Genomic DNA, 25,490 nt, shown 5'->3' on the forward strand with positions numbered 1-25,490 from the left:
ATTTTGATCATCTTTTGCTCTGTCATTTCTTAGCTTTCAGTCTGCCTTGAATACTTGCTTCAGTTCCCTTGCCTTTTTGGGTGACGTGTTTTTCAGATGAAAACAGAGGCATTTTCATTCCCTGTGCCTTGTCTGAGGGTCAGAACAGCACTGGAGATGTTGAGAAACCCTCTCTTTATTCTCTGCCCATCTCATAGCTCCAAGCAGACCAGACCCTCACATCCTAGGCGGTCTCGTCTAAAATAGATCACATTTTAACGTTCCTGGTCGCATGCCGCGCCGCCTGCAAGAGGCTGAGCCGTGTCCCCTGGTCGAGTTGTCAGCCCGTGTACTGGGGGCCATGCTGTCATTTCCCCCACAAATCTCGCATCTCCTGCAAAGCCCGTTTTGATTCCTTGAGTTTCTGAATTTTGATTCCCAAGTTTCTGTCTCGGGAGTGACCTTCCAGGAGCCTCTGATGCTAACTTCCTGGTATCAGAAATGACAATCTCGCTTTAAATCTTATATTTCATAGTATCTGAGGCCTGTGGCCCTTGAGTCCCTTCAGAAAACTCTGTTGCTGTTTCACCCACGTGACTCTCTGGCCACTTGCCTCAGCTTCGCGTGGCCTCAGGCCCTGAGATGCTGAAGGGAGACAAGGCAGGCAGCTCCCTTGTACCAACAAACAGCTCTAGCAGAGGGCAGGGTGAGTCGGGTGGTAAGGCCAGCAGAGAAGAAACGACCCTTAAAGCCCGGATAACTGGCTGGCAGGAGCTTGCGGGCCTCCGCACACTGGAAAGCATTCTGCCAACAGGAGACATTCCCAGCTCTGAATGGCCTCTCAGAACGAGTATGAGCTTCAGCTGAACTTCCAAGCTGCTCTTCACACAGACCAGACTGCAGCCCCGTCGTCCACAGACCAGAGGAGAAAATGGCCCAATAGGCATTTCTGCTGTGTGGTAGGCACTGATAAATTGCATAAGCAAACATGAAAATCACAGAAAACACTTCCTTCAGAGTCTAACCAGAGCGAGTGATTCAGGGCTGACAGTGAACTTGCATCTGATGAAGGCTGGTGTCCTGGTCCCAGAGAAGAAACTTGTGTTCATCGTCTTCTGCTCCAGGTTGGTCTGGTCCAAAGACAGGTGGGAAGACAGCAGGGCACAGAGGCGCGGTCTGAGGATGCTTCTGCAAGGTAGACCCCGCCCACCAGCAGCGGAGCGGCCAGACTGGGGAAGGGTCCCCAGAAGCTGGGGGCAGCTTCTCTAGGGGCCCTCAGAGGCAGGGAGGCCGTGACCTCTCTGGGACCCCATCAAACATGGAGGTGAGAGCAGCCGTGAGAGGGCAGTGCCCAGGCGGCCCACAGTGCGGGTTCTTAGGGATCCATGGTGCCTTTCTGGCTGAAGTGCATCTTCTCTGGACCAAGAAATAACTTCATGAACAGCCTCAGCCAAGAAAGTCTCACGATTGGGCGTCAGCACCCCCAGGAGCCTCTGTGAGAGCTGACACTGTATGCGTGCAGAGAACAACCCCACGCTTGACTCCCCAGCCTCAAGGACGCACCAGCCCCTCAGCCCCTCTGACAAGCAAGGATGTGGTTTTTTACGTTTGACGTCCTTTGAGTTTCGACAGCTTGTTAGGTCACTCGCTCTTTCCCTGACATGAGAAGTGAGCATCCTTGTCATGAGGCAAGCGCAGGCCCCGGGTCCTCACGAATTCGTCCAGCCCGGTGTGGCCACGTGCTAATTGGGCGCCTGGACTCATCGGCCTCCTCTCCCATCTCTGGGCCTGGGGACGTGGCAGCTGGAGAGCAAGTCTGGGGCAGGTTGACAGGAGGAGCGTGTCAGGGCCTGGGGTCTGCCGTTCCCCCTCGACAGAGCACCGTCAAAGCCCGGGGGCCCCGAGGTCCTCACCTCTGCAGAGTGAGACCCTGGGCCTTGAGTCTGTAGACGTGTTGCACTCACACGTGCACACCCTGCCCAGCGTGGAGAGAGTGGGGCTACAGCCCCAGGGCCCTGGCGCCCAGCACAGAGTCCTTCCCGAAGGGTGACCCAGCGGGAGTCCCCAGGCCATGCGGGGCGTGCTCTGTCCCCAGGAGCACGCAGGGAGCACGTCTCTGCAGGCAAGTCTCCAATCTGTTTCTCGGGACACAGCTGTGTCCGCAGAGCTTCCAGGCGCTGTGACTCAGACTATCCGGGCGGCCCCAGAGGAGCCTGGCTGCAGGGTGGCCTCTGGTCCCCCAGGCTCTCAGACCCATGGTTCCTGAAGCTCTGAGGACCCAGTGGTGTGTCTGTCCCAACAGTTCCTGATTCTGGTTGTGCAGCACTGTCCAGGCAAGAGATGGTGTCACTGAGCCCTGCTCTCCAGGAAAGGCCTTCCCTGCCCGCCCGGGATGCCCACCCCTCCCTGCCAGTTTCCCCTGCTCAGGAGCGGGCTTCCCCAATTCTCCCACACATCACAGAATCAGCAGCACCAGGGGGGTGTCTGAGGGAGGAGGTTTCTGTAGCAACCGGCTCGCTCATCCTGTGGTACCTCCCAGCACTGGGTGGCCCTGCAGTGCCATGGGGCGGGGGCAGAATGTCCTCCCACCCAGCATGAACTGCCAGAGAGCCCTCCTCCCAGGGGGGCAAAACTTGCCCTGTCTTCTGGGCCAGAGAATGGGCCCCCACCCCAGAGATCTCCCCAGGCGACTGCTGATGAAACGTGAGAATCACAGATCACCGTGTTCCTCTCTTCCTAATTCCTAATTAAACATGTTCTTTCCTTTCCTTCTTCTCCTTTTCCTTCCTTCCTTATTATTTTTCCAGAAAATGGTTCTCCTTTACGGCTAACATAACAAAAATCATTTTTAAATGTGATTCATTTCCTATAAACTCATTTGTGGTTTGCGATAAGTGAAGTTTTTATAAAATATGCTCTGGGGTAGCCACGTTTTAAAATGATTTCCTTAAAACTCAGATCCAGGTTGGTTTCCATTAAACACAGATAGTGCTGATATTTAGCAGACTCCACGACGTGGCTTTATTTGTAAGAGTTTCCCGCACACTTTGGGATGGAGAGCCCTCAGAGGCAGCGTGTCCACGGCGAGCGGAACCCCGGATCTGTTTGTCTCCCTAACGAGCCCATCTGCCCCGAGCCCACCGCCCTGCCCACAGCCCCAGGTGGCATCCCGTGGAGCTGAACAATCCACAGAGCCCCTGCCACCTGAGGTCCACTCCCAGGACACCCAGGCACCACCTGGGACCCTCCGTGGGCAGAATGTCACAGCCCAGGACAAGGACCGCGGTCCCTACAGAGGACCGGATGCATCTGAGCCGGACTTCATGACAGGAGGACACAGGACGCTCTGCAGTGCTGGGATTGTCGTGAGCCAGGCAGAGGAGCACCCAGAGCCAACGCCTGTCGGTGGCTGTCATGGTGCCTCTCCAGAGCCACTGCCCACTGTCCATCAGCCTGCCCAGGTTAAACCCACTGGCCCCCCAGCAGGCAGTGGCCTCTGAGCCTGCTGGGGGCACATCTTGGGCACCTCTGTGCCTGCTTTGTCTGCGAGATCAGCCAAAGAGAGTAGAGCCCAGCACCCAGGGCTGCTGGAGAGTGTGGGTGAGCAGTTAGACAGCCCACTGCTGCACAGAGGCCTTCATGGTCACTGGCGCTCGCTCTGGGATGGCCTGGGATGCTGGGTGGTCAGGGACAGTGGCCATTCTTAGGAAGCACCCTGCACAGAAGCCTAACTTGGCTCCAGGCCCGTCCTCTGTGCTAGGGGGAAAGTCAACAGGCTCCCTGAGATTCAGGATCTCCGTGAACCGGCCCATCTGGAGAGAAAAAAAATAGCTAAGTCATATTCTGCATTTTCATACTGTTCATGGGATTCTCAAGGCAAGAATACTGAAGTGGTTTGCCAATGCTTTTGAACTGTGGTGCTGGGCTCTCTTGAGAGTCCCTTGGACAGCAAGGAAAACCAACCAGTCCATCCTAAAGGAAGGCAACCCTGAGTATCCATTGGAAGGACTGATGCTGAAGCTGAAGCTCCAATACCTTGGCCACCTGATACGAAGAGCCAACTCACTGGAAAAGACCCTGATGCTGGGAAGGATTGAGGGCGGTGTGAGAAGGGGACGACGGAGGGCCAGATGGTTGGATGGTGTCATTGACTCAATGATCATGAGTTTAAGCAAGCTCCGGGAGATGGTGAAGGACAGGGAGGCCTGGTGTCCTCTGTCTCAGGGTTGGGTCTTGGGGTGGGGAGGGCTTGGGAGGGCCGGTTGCCAGGCTCACTTCATCCCTATGATCACAGAGTCCCTGTGATCACACCCAGCTTCACACACGCAGATGCTCAGGACCTACGACTTAGTCCGTGCACAGCCCCGCTGGTCAGCAGGCTAACACCCACCCAGAAAGCATCCTTAGCCCTGCCACCCACAGAAGTACCCAGGGCAGAGGGGCAAAGCTGCGTCAGTGAGCAAGGGCAGGAAATGGCAGCTCGCCAGCTCCAGCTGGGAGGAAAGCCAGCACTTGGGTGGAAGACCAGATCACTTCCCGGGACGCAGCTGGACCGTCCCCCAGCCACTGAGACCCCCTGAGACCAGGAAGGGCCCCGAGGATAGGCCCCTCGAGAGCACACACCACCCACCAAGGTGTCCTCACCGGCTCTGAGTCACCCGGCACCTAGCTTGCTGGGCAGAAAATGGAGAAGCACAAGCTCTATGAGCACTGGCTGCCAAAGCCCAAGCTCGGAGGGAGAGGCCCCTCCTCCATCTGCTCTGGGACGGGGAGCCAGGCAGACAGGGGCCAGCTTCTGGGCCCTGAGACTGGCAAGAGACTCGAGCACAGAGGACAGCGCCTTGCTCTGCCCCACGGGATGAGGGCATCCACAGAGAGGAGAGAGCAGCTCTTGGCCTGGGTGGCTGGGAAGACCCATGGGAGGGAGAGACCACGGGAGCTCGGGCCCTGTGATGCCCCGGGTCCGGAAGGGAAACAGGACCTGGCGGGGAAGTTGTTGGGAAGCAGAGGCCCCCATGGGGGTGAGACTGTGGCTCAAGTAAACAGAGGGGGTCGTGTGGGTGACCCAGGTGGGGACAGGGGGCTGCTGGCAAGGGCTCTGGGAGGCCTGGACCTGCCTCCTCTTCCCGGGGGCCTGCAGAAGGCCTCCCCTGAATGTGCCGTCACCTGGAGACAGGCTGGGCCTCCTAAAAAACCCTGCAGAGGGGTCCCAGTCCCCCCAAGGGGTGGACACTTGGTGCCTCTCTGGGCCATCCCAGGCCGAGGATGAAGCCTGGGGCATTAGCCCTTGGGCCTCCAGGAGGTCACGGGCAGGCCTGGCCCCATCCACCCACTGTTGCCCTCTGTTCCCCACAGTCACCCCGTCCCCGTGAGCACCTGTGCTTTCCTCCATTGGGGGTCCCCGAGAAAGCTCTTCCTGAAAGTTTGGGACCAGAGCTCCGTCCTCAGGAGAGTCTCCGGGTCCAAGGCAGCACTGTTTCCCTGAGTCTTTTCCGAGCTCAGTGCTTCCAAATGCTTTGTCCTTTTCCCGAGTGACCTGGCTCCAGGCCTCAAGTCCTCTCCACCCATGGAGCACACAGGACGCTCCCTCCGGGAGGCAGAGCAGCCCAGGGCCTCAGGGTGTGGGAGAGGGAGTGGTACACGGCTGCCCCACAGCCTGGACTTGCAGGCAGCAACCTGTGGGGCCTCAGGTCTCAGGGGTGACTGGGGGCATCAGGTCTTGGGGGTGACTGTGGGGCATCAGGTCTCGGACGTGACTGGGGGCGTCAGGTCTCAGGGGTGACTCTAGGGCATCAGGTCTCGGGGGTGACTGGGGGGCATCGGGTCCCGGGGGTGACTGGGGGCATCGGGTCCCAGGGGTGACTGGGGGCGTCGGGTCTCGGGGGTGACTGTGGAGCGTCGGGTCCCGGGGGTGACTGTGGGGCGTCGGGTCCCGGGGGTGACTGTGGGGCGTCGGGTCCCGGGGGTGACTCTGGGGCGCCGGGTCCCGGGGGTGACTGTGGGGCGCCGGGTCCCGGGGGTGACTGTGGGGCGCCGGGTCCCGGGGGTGACTGTGGGGCGCCGGGTCTCGGGGGTGACTGTGGGGCGTCGGGTCTCGGGGGTGACTGTGGGGGCCTCGGGTCCCGGGGGTGACTGTGGGGCGCCGGGTCTCGGGGGTGACTGTGGGGCGTCGGGTCTCGGGGGTGACTGTGGGGCATCGGGTCTCGGGGGTGACTGTGGGGGCCTCAGGTCCCGGGGGTGACTGTGGGGCGCCGGGTCTCGGGGGTGACTGTGGGGCGTCGGGTCTCGGGGGTGACTGTGGGGCGTCGGGTCTCGGGGGTGACTGTGGGGCGTCGGGTCCCGGGGGTGACTGTGGGGCGTCGGGTCCCGGGGGTGACTCTGGGGCATCGGGTCCCGGGGGTCACTGTGGGGCGTCGGGTCTCGGGGGTCACTGTGGGGGCGTCACTCCTCACGGTGAACATTCACTCCTGGCCTCCTCACCCGTCGGCTCATCTCATTCCACTTCTCTTTCTTCCTTAGCCCCTCTCTCTTGCTTCACTCCAAGTGCTTCTCCCAAATTTCCCTTTAGACATGTCCACCTGGGGGAGGCCTTGCTTCTCTGCAAGGTTCCCAGCGAGGACGCCTGCTCGTGGGCTCCGTGGCCCTGGAGAGGTGAAGGATGTCCCTGTGCTCTCCCTGCAAACAGTGCGCCCCACGCTCACCTCCCCAGGGTCAGTGACCTCCTGCTGAGGCTCCAAGGGCCCCACGGCAGGCAGTCTCCACTTCAGCACACCAGGGACCTGCCGCAGTCACAGAGGGAACCTGGTCCACCCTGTGCCCAGCGCCCCCGACCCAGCTCCCTGAGCTGGCCCCAGGCTGATGCAGGCGTGTCCAGGAGCCAGGTCCTTGGTACCTGCTCTCGTATCTCCTCCCTTCTCTGCCCTCTCCCTGCCTCTTCCCTGCCTGTCATCCCCGCTGGGTCAGGCCTCTCCTTGACCTTCCTGGGCACCTTCTGGCGATTCTGGGCTTTTCCTCAGTGGAAGGAACCTTCCCGAGTCCAGACCTGCTCTCCGGGTCGCCACATCTGGACCACGCAGGTGGTTCACATTCTGATGCCCATCTGTGCCCTCGCCCCTCCCATAATCGGAGGGAAATCAGGACCATCGGTGACTTTTGGACCCTGCTCGGGGCCATGCCCTCCATGCAGGAATCACAGAAATGGGTTTCTATCCTCTCCCACTTGTGAGACACCCAGAGGGCCATGGGGGTCAGTGGATCGCAGACAAGAACAAACCACCTTCTGTGTCTTTGAACTTCCCCCAGATGAGGGCTAGACCTCACAACAGGGCCATAGGCTTGGATCTGTTGCTGAGAAGAGGACGTTTACAGAGTCTAGTGGAGTGAAAGAAGCACCAGAGGAGAGGCTTCTGCTCTGCTCTCAGCGGCGTGCCGCCTATGTGACCCTAAACATGTAGCTCACCTGTTTGGATTCACCTTCTTGGCTTTAGATAAGGATATCTGATGAATCTATTTCTAGAAACTTCTGCAAAACTCAGCATCTATGAAACCATTTAAAACTTGACAAAAAAAGACGTGAGACAGGGAAAAGGCAGATTCCATAGAGGAAGGGAGGACATGCCGGAGACTAAGGTGAGAAACCAACCTGGAAAGTGTTCAAAACCCAGACAGTTGTGAACAAGAGGCTCAGGCAGGAGGCTAGACGTGGGGCAGAGGGGTGGGGATGGACAGGAAGAGAAAAGACATAAAACATGAGAGTTTGCAGAGAACCCCAGGATTACTCATGTAGAAGATGGACAAAGAAATTTTTTAATCTTCTCCTGTTTAGAATAAAAGACACTTACTCTGAGAAAAGATGGGGGCTTCAAAAAATGAAAGATCCACAAGCATGACAAGTATAAAAAATAAGAGAAACGGCAGTGACAAGAACGTAAGAAGGAGGCACAAGATTCCAGCTGAAAGGGACGATGTGACTGGTCCCAGTGCCCCTCGGTCCTGGTCCTAGACTGTCCTTTCCTCTGCCCTGGACAAACTTCCTCCCAAAGGCTTGCTGTGGTCGGCAGTTTAGGAAGTGGACTTGCTTTTAAATTATGGAACCTCTGTCCTCCGCTGCCTCGAGAGGGGCTTTGAACTGCCATGGACAGAGCAATGGAGCTGGCTCTGCCAGTCCCTGCCATCCTAGCCACTCCCCTGCTGCTGGGCGTGCATGTGCTCCTGCAGCAGCCACAGCCAGCTGGCCCCTTGGCACGTCCGCACCAAAGCCTGTGTCCACCCGGCAGGCGGCACTGCGCCTCGGGTGCCCGTGGGCTCGGGGGGTGGGCACGGCCCGTGCATGCCTGCCTGGAGTGTCCCTGGCATGGTGACCCTCAGCCTCCTCCCCGAGTGCAACCCCACTGACTCTTGGTGCTGAGAAGACGGGCCTGGACGAGCTGGCAGCCCTCCCTGCCCCCTCCTAGTCGATGACCTTTGCCCACCATCCGTTCCCCAGCCCAGGGTCCACTTCTTACCACTAAAGGCCAGCTGGATGTGGTCACAGACGCTGCCTCACCTGAGAGGCAGGGACGTGGGTGGGACGCTATGAGGGCAGCAAAGGGCACCCCCCTCCATCCCCCTCCTGCTCCGTGGCCAGTGAGGGTCCCCTCCCAGTGGGCACTCGAGTCCCTGACGCCCGTCTTCCACCCCGTGTAAGTGGTGTGGCCGCCCTAGCGCTCTGTGCAACCGCGGAAGGTGAGTACCCCCGGGCGGCCCTGCCCGCGTCCAGCCCCCAGGCCCAGCATGCCCATCACAGGCACAGCGAGCGCGGTGGCCCCAGGACACGGGGACGGCTGGCTGGGGTCAGCGGCGGTTTCTCCAACAGTCACCTTTCTGTATGTTCTTTTTTGCATGGGTCCTCCGCGTCCAATTCCAATTCTGACCGCGGCTGCCGCAGCTCCGGCCTAGCCGCTCCCCTGCTGCTGGACGTGCATGTGCTCCCGCAGCAGTGCCCCAAGGACACGCCCCGTTATTGAGAGGGACGGCAGCACTGCTAGGTAGGTCGGCCACCCTGGGCAGGAGCCTGTCCGTGATCACCTGGGGCGCCGGGCAGCGGGCAGCGGCTCAGAGCGGCGCCTGGGGTCCGAGCCAGCGCCCGGCCCGACGGGGAGGCCTGAGAGCAGAGATGCATGATCGGAGGATGCCGGAGAGCATGCAGCATGAACCGTGGGACTGCCGTCGCAGGCCCTGCCCACCCCCACGCTCCCCAGACCACCAGAGTGCTCCCCGAGTGTCCCCCAGAGATGGGCCCAGGAGAGGGCCGGGCCCAGCCCAGCTCCGTCCGGGGCCCTTATGCCCAGTGTTGACAGCCAAGACCTGGGCAACGCCCACCCTCCAAGGACATCCAGGGGCCTGAGTGGGGGATGAGCAGCGGGGGGGTCTCACAACACTCATTAGAGGTGACGCCAGGCTGATGCAGGCGTGTGGGCCTCTGAGTCAGAATTTAAACCCATGAGGACACGCCATTTACCAACGGGTGGCAGGGCATGCATGCCACCCAGCTGGGCTTTGCCGACTGCAGCCCTGCTGTGGTCAGTGAGTCGCCGGGCATCACGGCTCTGGTGAAACCTGCCCCACAGGCCACCACCCGTGCCCACCTGCTGCCCCCTGACCACACTAGGCTGTGGGCAGTCAGCAGCCTGGGGGCCCCTGTAGTCACAGCTTTAAATTTGATCTGCAAGACCACACTTTGCTCTTAGTAACCTGAGGTCTAACCCATTCCAAAACGCTATCTGAATCATCAAAATGAATGTTTTTGGAAAATCGTGTGAAGGGTACTACATTTTATGATTCTTTTTCATTGATTTGTTTGTGTCTGAGTGTAATTTAAAAAGAATAATAGTGCTTGGAAGCAAAAGAAAAAGGTGATTTTGGTTCACACGTCATGCATGAAAGCAAGGCTTTCTCCCAAAGTCTGCTAATATCAGGGCTCGAAATGTGTAGACATTCAGGACACCAGAAGGCCAAGTGTGCAGGATAAAGGTCCTTACGTGACTCGGGAAGGGCGGAGAGCCGGGGATGGGGAACGCTGGGGTGCGTCCTGTGGACAGGCGCAGGTGGAAGGCCAGTCTGCAAACGCCTCCCCCAGGCCTGGGAGGGAAGGACGCCCACTCGCCCCCTCTGCAGGCCAGCAGGGGCCGTGCAGGTGGCGTTACAGGGGCTGGGATCCAACCTCGCCGAGCCCCCCGCCCAGGAAGTTGCCTTGGTGTCAGGGCTTGTGTCTGCAGTGCTCCTGTGTCTTTTAACAGGAGGCAAGAAGAAGGACGAGGTGAGACAGGGGTCTCCAGGCGGGCCCAGGTCGGGTGGGAAGGTGGAACGGTTCCCAGTGAGACGGGCCAGGTGGGGCCTGGGCGGAGAAAGGTCAAAACTTGTCTCCTCCATACCAAATTCAAAAGAAGAGAAAATGACTGGCTGTCACGCAAACTAAAAATCGACTCATAAGATCCTTGCTTTCTCCCAGTTTCAGGAAATAAACCCAGGAAATTGGGGAGAAGAGATGTCTATTGCTTTTAAGTGACCTGGTTTCTTTCTGTTTGGGGAGATTTCAAAGTCAGTCTATGTCAGCTGTCTGTTTTAAAACAGCTTTATTTTGCACTCCTCTGCATTTCTTTATTGTTTCCCATTTATATGCCAAAAAATTCAAAATAAAGATACACATTTTTAGAACCACATCTCTTTAAGTCAAAAAAAATGTTTTTGAGTTTTCACATAAATGTTTTTGAATTGAACTTTTCATATAAATGGGACAGATCTTTTATAGAGTTGACATCAATCATTCCAATTACAGTTTACTATTATAGATGAGGCCTAATTTTGCCTTTTTTGTGATTTCATTTAAAATCGAGAGTATTTAAAACTGAGAGTATTTTGTGTTTTACCTAACAAATGCCCCTGGTAGGATGAGTGTGAAAGAAAGGGACTAACAAGGCTTCTACGATGGGGGACACACGTACACCCACGGCTGATTCGTGTCAACATGTGGCAAAGACCACCGCAATGTTGTAAAGTAATTAGCCTCCAATTAAAATAAATAGACAATTTTTTTAAAATAAAAAGGGCTGTTACAGAAGCACGCCACGAAATTCTTCAAAAATCTCCCGGAACCTGAGTAACTTTGACACTGTCGTCCCGCGGGGCCAGTGAGCGTTCCTCTGCTGCTGCCGTCCGAGCCGGGGCCTGTCTGCAGTCTGACCTCACAGGGCGGCTCGCAGGCCAGGTGAGGCCCCAGGACAGGTCAGACCTGCCCACAGGGCTTTCGCCTTTACTTATAAGATTTTTAAAACTAAGTAACCGGTTTTATCAAGATGAGAGACCTGAGTATCCTGAGGACGCTGTCCCTGTGGACCGGCCCTGGGGAGGTGGCGCAGCAGACACTGGGCAGACTGGTCACACGGCCCCGTGTGGCTCCTGCCACCCACCAGCGAGGGCGCCTCCCCCGCCCGGGGGCTGCAGAGAGACTGGCCGGCTCTGGGTCCTCATCCGCATCACTTCCGGTGGACCTGATCCCTGAGAACAGGCATCTGAGGCTGTGCTGGACGCCTGCCTGGCCATCCGCTGCCCCTGTCGAGGGGCCAATGAGACAGCTCCCTGCCTGAGCCCAGGGTGGGCGGCTGCACAGACTCAGGGCCCGTCACTGACGGGGCCCTCCTGTCGCAGAGAAGATGCCCTACTTTAAATGTCTCACTCATCAGAACTACTTATCAAGCCCTCGAATTTCTTTACAGAAGAGAGAGAGGATAAACAACAACAACAAATACAAAAGAGAGAGGACGACGGGACACAGAGGAGATGCTTTAAAGATGTCCATCGGAGTAATTAAGTGACACAGCACAGCTTCAGTCAACAGATTAAACCACTTCTATTCCCGCTACACCCTGCGTCAGGGTCCCGGTTTTGTAAACAGGAGGAAAATCACAGCAAGGGTGACATGTCCTGCAGAGGATGAATCAGAGGCAAGGCGAGGAGGCAGCCTCTGCCCCGTTTGTGATGTGCGGATCAGAGGATTCTCCTGATACAGGCCGTGATGCATGGAGAGGACCTCTCCTGTGCTGGTGGGGCTCCCGACCTGGGGAGGTGTGAGCTGCAGTGGCCCTTCTGGGGCCGGATGGTCGAGAGGAAGTCAGAGTACTCAGGCCTTACGCCTTAGATTCACAAAAGCCACAGAAACCTCTTCTGTCCGTACTGAGAGACGCTAGTTCCAGGAAATCCAGGAGTTTGTGAGTGGTCCTGATTTTTTTTTTTTTTAAGACTTTTGCCTGAATTTTGCAAAACATAAACGTGGTTTAAAGATTTTATTATGATTTTTCCATATACCTTCTTAAATGTCTACACAGGACCAATTTCTTCAGCCAGATAATAATATGAACTACCCCGAATTACTTTCTCTTGATATGGATTAAATCCCAAGGCAATTCAAGATCACAGATAAGGCAAAGGATCACGAATATTTTCGTTGGGAATAGACAGAGATTCTAAGATGATGCGTTCACTATTTCCTGTCTCAGAGTGTTTTTACCCATGGTACCTTTGGACTAGAGAGAAAAAAAATGAAGAAGCTAGTATTTTATTTATCAGAAACTTACAGCTCTAACCACAGGCCTGTAAAACAGACCTGGTGGAGCGTCGGTGACAACTGGCTGGACGCAGGGAGGACCTCTGGCTGGGGTGGCCTCACGCAGGCGCCGGAGCCCCAGCCTTGGGGGGAGTTTCCATGGAAACCCAGTCGCGCTCTGCTGCCGTTTCCAAAGCCAAGCTGTGCGGCACAAGCGGCCCGCCGGTTCCATCCTCCGGGGTATGGGTGGTCACACACGGCCTCCCTTCGCGGAGGAAACGCGCCCCTCCCGGCAGAAGCCCATCGAGCTTCTGTGCGTTGATCGTGCAGCAGCCTGAGCTGCTGCCGGGGCTGATCCGCCGGAAGCGGACTCCTTTTGTTACGCGAATGGCCGCTTACCCATTCACCAACTTCAGAAAACAGTGTATTTTTAAACGCTGGGATGTATTAAAGCGAGGAAATCTGTATGCAAATCTCAGAGTTTGTAAAAGCCTTAAAGTCTTGAGCAGTAACACAAAAATGAGCTCCGCAGCGCTGTTAGAGAAAGAATAATGAGTCCCCATCCCGGAATGCCTCCTGCACCTCAGAAGCTCTCCCTGAAGAAGAAAACGCCAAACCACCGCCCTGCGGAGAACCAGGGCGGGCTGTTTCTGGGGTGGGTGACCGTGAGTGTGAATTCGCAGCCCCCACGGCCCGTCTTCTTCCCCCAGGTGAGGGTGTGACCGCGGAGGGCTTAGCTTCTCCACATTCGCACAGCCCACAGCAGCAGGCCAGGTATTGGATCTCATCTACCTAACTTGAAACCCTGAAAATAAAACAACAAACCTTTCCAGAAAGCCAGGCCGCTTTCCGGAAATGTTTTTTCTTTTTTGACACTGTGAAAGCTCTGAAAATGACCCAACTCCACATTTTCTTTGTTTTCATGGTGACAAAGGGTGTTTTAAATACATCTTTTTTTCAAATGACACTTTCATAAATGGTTTAAATGCACAAAAACTACTCCAAACTCCTCTTCTCTTTTTTATAATTAGTAAAGATCTTGTTTTCATTTGCAGTCTTGCTTGTGACGCCTCGATTAAACCGGAGCAGGGTGTGTCAACCTCCTCTCGCCTCTACCAAAAACAGTCATTAAAAATTTCTGCTTGTGTTTAACTGAATATATTTTAAATAAATTTGCACTGAACTTAGGAAGAGTTGAAGGGTTTCTTTGCCCACAAAGCAAGGCCACGTGTACATGATTGGCTGGCAGGAAACGTCTCTGTTTCTTGATACATTTTCAAAACAGAGCCGTGCATGGAGAGCTGCTTTTCTTAGGATGATTTTTATTGCTTCAAAATTTCCTCCCTCTGGGGTTGGGGAGGTCTCTCCACATGAGGTGCCATTTGGGAAATCAGCTAGTTCAATTCAGTCACTCACGTTATTGACCGAATAGTCTTGTGATCAGACTTGAAGTTCATGCACAGCTGTTAGTCTGGCGACAGTCAGGTCTACAGTCTGATCCGCGTGTTGCTTTTGATGAAAGTACAGCATCCTTCAGCCTCCGACTCCAGTTTTTACACCCTGACTCCACTTACACACGTCGACGACGTCTCCCCCACGTTTGCCTTCCCCGCAGTGCAGGCGGTCAATTAAACTTTCGTCCTTCAGAGGACACACCAGCCCTGTGCTCGAGGTCGGTGACTGTGCCCCTTTCCCCAGGACTAGATGAGAATTAGGCAGTTCCTAAACATCCACAACGGACTGGACATCTACGTGTCAAGATATGACATTCACACCCCTGGACTCAGCCCGGGTCTGTGTGGGCCCGTCACACATGCCCTGACACGCTCACTGACCTTGAGAAAGTCTGTCTGTAAGCAAGTAATTTGCTGGCCTTGGCCCAACAGCCAATACCCAGGTGTCTTTCAGCGCAGAGAGCAAGCTGAAATCACCCAGAAAGCATTTACCCTTATTGACTGTTTTATATTCGTGATCTGTGTCCCTGCCAGGAATTCAGATGCTCACTGAGTGTGGATGTTGGCACAGGGCCCCCTCCAAGAGTCCCTCCTGGGCAGTCACACCGTTATCATTTCATCCTTGCTTCTTGAGAGCTAACACTTCGTAAAAAGAAAAGATATGTTTCCCTCTTTTGTCCTTTATTCTCACCCTCCTGGCGGGTACAAATGCAGCTGACGTAGCTGGAGCCAAAGCGTCTTTGCAGGACAGCTGGTTCCCGCGATGGTGGATTCAAGGCAGTCCGCAGAGGCAGGACTCAGGGAACTCTCTTCACACACAGCGTCTGCCACGGGCGCAGCTCTGATGTGGCAGAGAGACTGCAGGGAGCTCCCGGGAAGGTTTAAGCACAGGCCCCTAGGCGTCCGGACCCCTCTCATGATCTCAGTTGACTTGACCTGCGGACCAAGAGACCTTGGTGCCAAAGCAGAGCTCCCTGAGTGCCCACGGAGGGTCTGAAAGAACCCTGGTCCCACTCCCTGGCCTAGCACGGGGGTGCCTGCACCAGGCCCTGCAGTCGATCAGGGGCAGGGCTGGGAGGGGGTCAGTGTGGCCGGGCCCTTGTAACGTGCGGTTTTGAGTTTAGACACAGACCAGTCTTGGGCCAGTGTGTGTGCCTGTTCATGTAAAAATTCTCACATCATGCGTGGAAGGTGCAGCAACTCGCCAGCTGTGACTGGCCCACCGAGCTTGAATAAGAGACGGGGTGGGCACGTAGGGCGTGTGGAGGTGGGGAGACTGCAGGCTGAATATCTGGGGACCAAGGTGTTTCCCCGAGACCTCCGGCCCCCGGGGGCACCGCCGTGCGCAGAGGGAGGCGGGGTCTGGCCGAGCCTGGAGGAGACGGGGATGGGTCTGCTCCATGCGCCCGGGGACCCTCCAGCTCTGCCCCGCCTCCTTCACCAAAGGAGGCTCAGCACTTAAGAGCCTCAGAAACTAGATGAATAAGGAAGCTACTTGTTCAGGAGATTGAAGCTTTCCAGTGACCCCTGTGTGTGTCTGTGATTGCAGGTGCCCCACGCCTGGCTGCGACGGCTCCGGGCACATCACGGGCAACTACGCTTCCCACCGCAGGTACGTGCCTCGGCTCGAGACCACCCCCGCCATGGCCTCTCAGCTCAGGCTCCACACGTGCTCAGGTGGCTCCACGGGGGCCTCGGGCTCGAGACCCTCCCCCATGCCCTCTCAGCTCAGGCTCCACACGTGCTCAGGTGGCTCCATCGGGGAACTGAGGGTCTAGAGACCCTCGACCACAAAGCAGGCTGACCCCAGCCAATGGCGCCTTCACTCAGAACACCAGCTCTCGGGCCCCTCGGACGCCCCTGTCCCTCCGGCAATGGTGCCACCAGCTCCATCTGCAGGAATCCTTTCTCGTCATGCAGGAGCACGCCCTTCTAAATTGACAAAGGATGAGAAGAAGAGCCAGGATATTATAAGCTCCCTGAGAACAGCCCCTGAGAGGCAAGCTTGCTAATCCCACTGAGAGCTGATCTCCTAAATATTGAGATTAGAGCCACAAAGCTGTTTGGTTATTATAAGCAGGGATCAGCAGAGCTGAGCACACAGAAATGCTTGACCTCACAAATCCGGGCCCGCCGGTCCCCGAAGGCAGGGACTTCTAAGGGCAGCGTGGAGATTCCGTCGTCCGAGATGATGGGGACTCCAGGCCGCTCACACGCCCTAAACAGTTTATGAACCTCCATTCTATACCAGGAGCCTCCCAGGTGGCCAGGGTAAAGAGTCTGCCTGCAATGCAGGAGACACAGATTTGATCCCTGGGTCAGGAAGATCCCCTGGAGAAGGAAATGGCCACCCACTCCAGTATTCTTGCCTGGAGAATCCCATGGACGGAGGAGCCTGGAGGGCTGCAGTTCGTGGGGTCCCAGAGAGTCAGATATGACCTGGCAACTAAACCGCGACAGCAGCACCCCCACAGCAGGCCCTGTGTCAGGAGCGCAGGGACAGACTTTCAATACAACGTCTGCGCAAAGAAGGGTGTAGACCCGAGGCCCTGAGCAGGAATGCCTTGTCGAGTGCAGTCGGGATCAACAAGCCCGGTCAGGACAAGAGCCGGTCTGAACGGAGACCCTTGACACAGAGCCTCCCACGGAGGCGCAGAGCTGCCCCCAACAGATGGGCAGGCGACATAGCTGTCAGCTTGCCGTTCTCTGAGATCAGATCATAGATTGGGCAGTGGGTGAGCCCTTCAGTTTCCCCCACAAAAACTGAAGGGGAAGGACAAAGAAGAGACAGAGAGGGAGGAGTCAGGAGAGTTGGGGGTCACCCCGAGGCCCGTCGGCTGCAAACCAGCAGACTGGGCCATGGGGGGCAGGGTGGGGCCACGCCGTGTGGCTGCAAAGTGACCAGGTCCTGGGGCTCCGGTCAGGGCCGCCCCCCGCCGGCTGGCTGGGCTTGGCTCGGGACACAGCTCGCCAGGGAGGCTCTTTCCTCGTTAGGGTCCTGCTGCAAGTCGCATGCTTCTGTGTCCACTTCCCATCCATTTGGGAGCATCCTTTAAACAGCGCGGGTCTGGGGATGCAGGGGTTAGGAAGCCCCAGTAAGAGAACCGAATGATGGCCAGACTTCACACTCGCTCGATGGAAACACCTCAGTCTCTGTCTGGGGCTGTCACCTGGCGCTGTGGACGTTTGGGGTCTGACCCTCCTTTGCCCTGGGACCACCCCGTGCACCGCCGGGTGTTGGGGAGCAGCGCCAGCCCACCCACTCATTGTCTTGGCACCCCCTCCCCATTCTTGACGACTGGGCGTCTCCAAACACACCCGATGTTCCCGGGGCCACTGCCACGCACCTCAGGGTCCAGAGGAGTCTCGCCAGGTCATCTTGCTGGGTTTACCAGGCCGCCAGAGCCAGCTGCTGCATCGTAAATGCAGAGCAGAGTGAATACCTCCAGAAGGGATCTCCGCAGCAGCCTCACTGCTTTAGGGAACATGAAGTGAAATCAGATCAAGCTCAAGTTCAGTATCTAAGCCAAGCACACTCTGCGCTACTCTTGATTTTAAGTTAGACTGTATCTCAGCCCTCACGAGGCCACAGCTCCCAGTACCGAGCAACGCCTGCAAACTAAAAGCGAACCTTTCCTGGTCATTTCATGTCCACCTGTCTGCTTTTCTACTTTTTTTCTTTTTGGTTTGGCATGACGTAAATGTATTCAATTTAATTTTAAACATGTGTATGCATTCACTTACATAGAACAGGGTTAGTTAGGATAGTGTAAACTTGTGAGTAAAATGTAATTAAAGCTTGACTTGAAGCCCTTCTCTAGGGCTGGAGTTAACAGTACCAGGACTAGTCCACAGAGCTGAGAAATAAATTTGACTTGGTTCTCAGCGCACTTGTGGGCTATACGCAGCCCTGTGGGGTGGCATGTTCCACAGCATTGTTTATCGGAGAAATACGCTCCGTGTGTGCAAGTCAGAGCGGGCTCGAGCCATTGGCTGGGAGGAGGGGCCTGCGTGACACTCCTGTGCACACTGGACGCCAGAGAGGGACAGAGGCCCAGTGACCCTCAGAGGCCACAAGTACACGTAGAAACATGCCTTTCGGGGCGTCCCTGGGGGCTCAGCTGGTAAAGAATCCGCCTGCAGTGTGGGAGACTTGAGTTCGATTCCTGGGTTGGGAAGATCCCCTGAAGAAGGGAAAGACTAGCCGCTCCAGTATCCTGGCCCAGAGAATCGCACGGACTGCATGGTCTATGGGGTCGCAAAGAGTCGGACACGACTGGACGACTGTCACATCCTGGGAACACGAGGTGGTGCCCCTACTTGCGAACCTTGGGGAAATTCCTCCCAGGGAGCAGACCCTCACTCAGCCTTATTCTAAACCCTGCCAAGATTCCAGCCTGGCACAGGCACCTCAGAGATAAGGCGGATTCGGTGGATCCGGGCCACTGATTCAAATGCTGTGAACACACTAACCATCATCTGAGCCTTCAGCAAGCTGTAGTTATCTTGTAGTATCAAAGATCACAGGGCAGCATAACAGATGTAACAATAATGGAAAAGCTTAAAATATTGCGAGAGTTTTTTAAAATATGACACAGAGACATGAAGTGAGAGATGCTATTGGCAAAATGGAGCCTATAGACTTGTTAGATCGACCGCAACCTTTGACTCATGAAACACGCAAGGTCCGCAAAGCACACCACGAAGAGATGTGCGTGCCCCTCCCTGGGCTCCAGGGAGGAGAGGACTGACCCTCGAGCCCCCCGATGCCCCCACCAGAGGCAGGTGAGGTGCTGGGCTCCAGGGAGGAGAGGACTGACCCTCGGGCCCCCCGACGCCCCCAACCAGAGGCAGGTCGTCTGCTTTCGGACATCACCTCTCCCCAGGGCTGTGTCCTGGACGCTGCCCCGGGAACCAGGAAACGTGCCCCCCGCCATCCTCAGAGCACCCTGAGCAGCGGAAGGATCATGTCTGTCTCCGCTGGAGGAAACAGGCTCTGAGTGCTTAGCTGTAGGAAGCAGGACTTGGCTAAGAGGCCACCGCCGATGTCCCGGCTGGTCGTGGACGGACTGCCCCTGGACGGCCTGAGACACTCCCTCGGGGAAAGGCAGGGCTGCCCTCCCGCCCGACACAGGCTGTGACTCGCCTGCGCTCTTGTTGCGGTTGGGATGGTGGTGTGACTTGCTGTCTCCAGCACTTCTGAAGCTTTCTTAAGCTTACTGTAATCAATAGTATTGGCCATCTCTGATGTCCTATCAAAAAAACACAACCCATCGTCAGAAGCTCTGTCTCCTCTGACATCGGCGGAGAGACCTCGCTCTGCAGACGGAGGAGCTCAGGCCACGTCCCAAGTATCCAGTCTTCGAACCACAGCCACGAGAGCCCTTTCTTCAGTTCTCCGGCAGAGGCGCTGTTTCCAGGCACCGCCTTCTCTCCCTGGCCCCGCTCCAGGCTGGCTCCTTTCGGCCGTCTCCAGATGCCTCGGCACAGCAGCGTCTCTGGGAGGCCCTCCCCGCAGGCTCCCCAACACCCCCCCAACCCAGGACTACAGCCTTGTGGCCTGGAGCACGCGCAGCGGGAGCCTGAGTCCCCGGGACCCTCCCGCCTTGGCAGCGGCACCCCACAGGCTCCAGGCTGTCCACCAGGACGGCACTGCAGGAACCCGTCCCCGGACCCTCCCGTCTGTGCCGAGAGCATTTCCATGAATCGCTGCACTCTCCTCCAGGGCTGCTCTGACCCTCGGGGCGTGAACACAGGGCGCAGGGACCCGGCACCCCGCGAGGTCTGGTCCTGGTCCCCAGGCACCTTCGCTCCGCTCTTTCACAACAAGGACACAACCTGCCCTCCCTGGGGACGGGGCAGCACAGGGCTGAGATGCGCCACTTGGTCCCCTGAGCTTGGGGAGACCAAGTTGGAGCCCCACGTCCTCCCTGCCCCGAGGTGGACCTGTCCCCCGGTCCCGGGCAGGTGGGGGAACCAGCCTGAGGAAGCGCAGACACCAGCAGGAGTGAGAGCCCCCTTCAAGGCTCCCCGGTACCAGCACAGATCAGGACTGGCAACCTTCTGGGGGGCACTGGCCCCATCTAGAGGCTCTCACGTGGGCCACAAAGCTCTACATGCAGACAGCCACACACACAGCTTCTCAAGGGCAAGGGCCAGCATGCAGGACCATCACTCAGACACAGCAGCACCCCTTCCTACCCATAGGCTGGCCTCGCTGAGCCTGGCAGAGCCTCGGAGAAACTTGCCAAGGCTGGGAGAGCCTGGGACAGCTGGCTGTGGACTCTCCCGCCTTGGACATGATGCCAGGATTCCAGTCCAGCCCCTGTATCAGAGCCAAGTTTTCCTCGGAGTCAGGGTCAGGTCCAGACTGAGCTCCCTGTGGCACCACTTGCTCTGCTTTGGTTCTGTTCCAGTTTCTCTTCACTCCCAGCCCCATCTTGGCAGGCGGGGGCCCAGAGCCACGCTTCGCCCTGAAGTTCAGGGTGGAGGAGGGAAGGCAGGACAAGAGGGAGGCAGGCAGGACGGGCCGACACCGATCAGCCCCAGGGCGCAGGTCTGGGCTTCAGACCAACCTCTGCCGGGAGGCGCGGCTTCCCAGAGAGGAGCCAGGCAGCTGCACAAGCGCGGGACATGGCTAGGGAGACGGAGGTGATGGGGCGAGGGGCTGAGGACCAGCGTGCTCGGGGGACGCAGCCCCGACAAAGTCAGGAAGAGGGTCAGAGCGGCACACCCTCCCAGACCCCGCCGGGCCCCGCCGCCAGCCCCTTGGGCAGCTCCAGAGACCGCCCGGGGCCCGGTTCTCTGGTTCCTTACAAAGATTCCCTGTCATTCTATATAATTTCACACCGAATAGCCTGGTATTAGCTACTGCTGAACAGGAAAGAAAAATCATACAGACATTCCAGCTGGAAAATTTCCTTTAGATAATGGGAGCTGTTAGTTCTCCAAATTCCAAAAGTAAATAAAATCAGCTTGGTCAGTTTGCACTGCATCTTCCAAAGGTGCCATGGGAAGTCGTACATCAGGTAAATGGGGCCGGACGGCAGGTGCACACCCCTCCCAGGTTGGGGGGCTCTGTGATGCGTCTGCAGGCACGGCTGCAGAAAGGAAGAGGGGCCTGTGTGTCTCCGCACTGTAGCCCCTCTGTTCTGAGAACACCCCACCACCACAAGCCAGTCCCGCCTCTCCTTGGGCTCCGGACCGCACAGGGGCCAGTTCCCCCCACCAGGTTCTGGGTGCCCTTCTGGGAGACCTGCAGTGTCTGAAGTCCCCAAGGTTCTCCTGTGCCCGAATGGGCCCTCCCCCAGGACTTTGTCTTCACGCCAAGGAGCACCAGTTTCCAGAGGAAATTGGGTCAAAGCACCATCAACGGTGAAAGGAGCTCGAGGGTAAAGGTGCAGGCCAGCTTCTGAAGTCACCTGTCTCCTTAGCCTTTCAGGTTGCCCAAGAGCCAAGAAGAGCGGCATCAGGATAGCACAGAGCAAAGAGGACAAGGAGGACCAGGAGCCCATCAGGTGCGCCGGCTGGGGGCGGGGCGGGGGGCTGCCGGCTGGGGCAGGTCAGGCTCCGAGCGGCTGGACGAGGGCGAGGTCACAGCTTCGAGAGCAGAACCACGCACAGCACCCTCCGAGGGACAGACGAGGTGACAGCCGAATGTCCATCCATCTGGGGTGTACAACCGGTTACAAGGAACGTCCCTCTACCACTCACGGGGAGAAAGAGTTAATTTACTGGGTGTATTTGCATACATACTGAGCGTATTTACATACACTGTCAGATTCATGAGTGCCTATGACGTTATTAACCACAACACCCAGCATACGGCTGAGTCTCCCGCTTATGCAAGTCATTCCGCTGTCGGTCCTCTGCTTCTTGCTAAGGAGGATGGAGATCATCGGGGGTACAAGGCCAGCCCCCACCCTCTCCGTGCAGGCAATGGCCCTGAACCTCTTCCCAGTGAGCCTCAGAAACCTGTGATATAAATCCAATGCCACTTTCCTGAAATTTTAATCTCACTCAGTGTCTTTGGAGAAAATTTTTGATGAAAACAAACCAAAAAATTCAATTAAAAGCGTGCCTGTGGTTTGGCTGTAAGTCCCGGCGCTTTGCATAACCCGTTACAGAGAGGTCTCAGAAGCACTGCTTGATTAGGCTGTTGCTGAACTTTAGCTCCAGTTGGTGAGCTTCCCATTTATTACAAAAATAAAAAAGTGCTCCTGGAGTACCTTGTAACTAAACCACCTCTGCTGCTCACACCCCTGTCTGGCTTGAGGGGAATCCTGTGGTCTAGAAAACACGGCCAAACAAATAGGTGTTCTCCAGCTCCTGAGAAGAACAGGAGCTGAGAAGCTGAGAAGAACAGGTTTATAAAATAATCTTTTTTTTTTTTTTTGTTAAAATAATCTTTAAAAAAGAATCCCAAAGTCAATTTCCCATTGAGTTTGCACATCTCCTGCCGAAGGCTGAGACCCTGTCTCAAAGCGGTGCCTCTCAGACAGACACCCGCACCCCAGCTGCTCCAACAAACGAGTTCTTTTCCTCCCGCGGTGTGAGCATCCCTCCCCAAGCCGGGATGCTCTGCTCCAGGAAAGCTTCTTGGACCTTCCCTGGACCAGTTTCCCGGAGGGTGAACTACCTCACGGCTCCACTAGGTGGTGCCTTTGAGTGGTTTTGTTTTGTTTTAATCCCACCGGAACCGGAGTAGAAGATGCTGGGTTTTCCCTCGTGTCAGGTTACTTTGACTCGGCTGTGGGGCCACCGGGCACCTGGGGGCGAGACAGTCACGTGCCCCCTCTGCCCCCAGGTGCCCGGTGCCCGGGTGTGATGGCCAGGGCCACATCACCGGCAAGTACGCCTCGCACCGCAGCGCGTCCGGGTGTCCGCTGGCGGCCAAGAGGCAGAAGGACGGCTACCTCAACGGCTCCCAGTTCTCCTGGAAGTCGGTCAAGACGGAGGGCATGTCCTGCCCCACGCCCGGCTGCGACGGCTCGGGGCACGTCAGCGGCAGCTTCCTCACCCACCGCAGGTGAGTGCACCTGCCCCCCTGCGTGCCAGCCAGGGGGAGCGAGGACTTGGGAACCCACACCAGCTCACAGCATGCCGAGGCGCAGGGAAGGAAGAAGCAAACTCAGACGCATTTTGCAGAGCACACACTCGTCCCACCACATCAGTGTATACGGAGAGGCTTCCCAATGCCTTTGATTGGGATCCACAGAAACAGGTTGTCATTTTACACACGCACACACACTCACAAGAGTATCTGTGGGTTTAATTATTCGTTTTGGCTGAATATGGCAAACATATCCCACTCAAGGACAAGGTGGCACGTGGTTACAGGCGCCTCATCAGATACATCAGAAAACCTCCAAAAATCCAATCACCCCCCACACTGATTATTATTTGCTTAATTTTAAAATCTATGTACATACAATCACACTGACTCAGAAGAAGAGGCAAGTGGCCCCCGCAGGCGTCAGGATGAATGACTGATGTGGACACATCTCAGCCACCCCCAGCTTTCTGGGAGCCAGGCGGGAGACACAGCACCTCACGTATGACATAAACCCACAGGGTCTCATGAACTCTCTAACCTCAGACCCCGGGCACCTCACCTCCATCTGCAAAACCACATCAAACACAGAGTAAGCCGAAAGGAATGACATGCGGCAATGAGCCTTAACATTCTTTAGGAAGTTTGGTTTTTATTGTAAAGAAGTTCCTGCTCAGGTAGAAACTCAGGGGCCAAAAGAGACAGATGAGTGTCTTTCCCTGACTCTCCCCAAGGCGGGGTGGGGAGTCCCCGCATCTCCCTTCAGAAAGCACCCTTGAACAGAGAGGCTTGCATCCAAAGACACAGAGGCCCCCAACCCACAGCACACACTGGCTTCTTCCTTTGGGTAGAAACAGATCACAGTGCTCATGGCTGTGTGCGTGGGGTGGGGCCAGCCCTGCACCCGGGCACCTGGGCCAGGCTGGCCACTGCATGCACTTAGCGGGACAAACGTCTCACTCCGCTCAGAGCCGCCCTCCCTTCCAGCGGGAGGGCTTGGCCTGCGCCCCCAAACTCCACTCTAGACGGGGTGTTACCCGAGAGAACTCGCTCTGCTGACATCTGTGCTCCCTTGTGCCAGGGCGTCTTCAGGACACAGTCCCAGAGGCAGAAACGCTAGTTTTCACATGTTGATAGGAAGTACCAAAATGCCCTCCAAAAAGTGCCTGCTTCCTTCAGTCTCTGGCAATCAAAAACATTTAAAAAAAATTTTTTAAGTCCTGCCTACGTGATCTATGGGTAAGGGTCACAGATAAGCCATAATCAGACACAGATGAGAGCAAGCTCCACTTCTCTGATGACATATAAGCACTGGGGTACCTGGAGAAGGGCATGGCAACCCACTTCAGTGTCCCTGCCTGGAGAATCCCATGGACAGAGGGGCCTGGCAGGCTATAGTCCATGGGGTGGCAAAGAGTTGGACACAACTGAGCGACTTAACTCACACACACACTCTTGGGTACCAGAAACATCACCAGAGGACATGAATGTAACTGCTCCTCGTGCTGTTTCCAAGCCTCTGACTGAACTGTTGCCCGAGAATCAGAAGAGTGACCGTGGGGAGCCACCCAGCAGCGTGCACCCCCCACAGGCTGGTCACTCAGCGCCCCCTTGGGGCCTGTGGGGCGAACCCGGGCCCCTGATTCTGAGGCGCTCCCACCTGGCGGGACCCTGGGCCCCTCCGCGCACCCCCAACACCTGCTTACCCTCCGGCTTGACAGTCAGGTGCCCGGACCCAGCAATCGCATAAAGACGCCCAGGCTCTCCTGGTTTCTACCCTTCCCGGTCTCTTTTCCCCTAACCGACACTCCTCCGCACTGTGTCTGGCCAGGCGGGGGCTTTGATTCAAAGGCACCCCCGTCTTGGAGCGGGAGGGAATCTTGGGGCAGGTCTAGTGAAGACAGACACGTGACTGTGCTTCCGCAGAATCTCTCCGTCCAGAATCCCCGTGATGCACCCTCGGGTCTGCAGACAGCTCACCCAGGGCGCCGAGAGGGTGCCAGGAGGAGACCCTGAGTCCAGGGCAGGAACCATCAGCCCACCCCGTCTAGCACTGGGGGCAGAGCTGTGTTCCGGCGGCTCCACAGAAAGACAGAGCCGGGGGGCGGAGCCACTGAGGGAGGAGCCTGTGGGGGCGGAGCCTCAGTATCGGAGGCCGCTCCACGGTGGGCGGGGCCCTGCCTGTGGTGGGCGGAGCCGCAGGGGCGGAGCCTCAGTATCGGAGGCTGCTCCACGGTGGGCGGGGCCCTGCCTGTGGTGGGCGGAGCTGCGCGGAGATTTTAATGCTTCATTTCTCTGTGAAGCTCACTCAGCTGTCTGACCCGCTACCTCTGCCCCCTCTGGGGAGGGAAGGGACGTGCATGCTGCCTGGAGAGTGGCGGGAACCCCCAGGTGGCAGGTGGCGGGCGCCCTCCTTCTGGGTATA

The 25,490-nt window shown here is 56.9% G+C and overlaps 1 protein-coding gene and 1 long non-coding RNA gene across 5 annotated transcripts in view; one reads left to right on the forward strand and one right to left on the reverse strand.

Annotated features, from left to right (window-relative positions):
* MYT1L (myelin transcription factor 1 like) overlaps nucleotides 1-25,490 on the forward strand; it is a 133,545-nt gene that overhangs the window by 84,601 nt on the left and 23,454 nt on the right. For all 4 annotated transcript variants that reach the window (XM_055579548.1, XM_055579550.1, XM_055579546.1 and 1 more), the window contains exons 15-17: nucleotides 15,563-15,625; nucleotides 21,447-21,530; nucleotides 22,820-23,041. In XM_055579548.1, the coding sequence (XP_055435523.1) occupies nucleotides 15,563-15,625; nucleotides 21,447-21,530; nucleotides 22,820-23,041 (369 nt within the window). The remainder of the gene's footprint in view (nucleotides 1-15,562; nucleotides 15,626-21,446; nucleotides 21,531-22,819; nucleotides 23,042-25,490) is intronic.
* Nucleotides 20,996-24,966, reverse strand: LOC129650749 (uncharacterized). The gene is made up of 3 exons (XR_008713981.1): nucleotides 24,772-24,966; nucleotides 21,269-21,681; nucleotides 20,996-21,113 (listed from the first exon to the last, which is right to left on the reverse strand). It is a non-coding gene; the product is annotated as an uncharacterized LOC129650749 (long non-coding RNA).

Source organism: Bubalus kerabau, chromosome 4 (genome assembly GCF_029407905.1).
Source record: "Bubalus kerabau isolate K-KA32 ecotype Philippines breed swamp buffalo chromosome 4, PCC_UOA_SB_1v2, whole genome shotgun sequence".
In the NCBI taxonomy this organism is placed as follows: domain Eukaryota; kingdom Metazoa; phylum Chordata; class Mammalia; order Artiodactyla; family Bovidae; genus Bubalus; species Bubalus kerabau.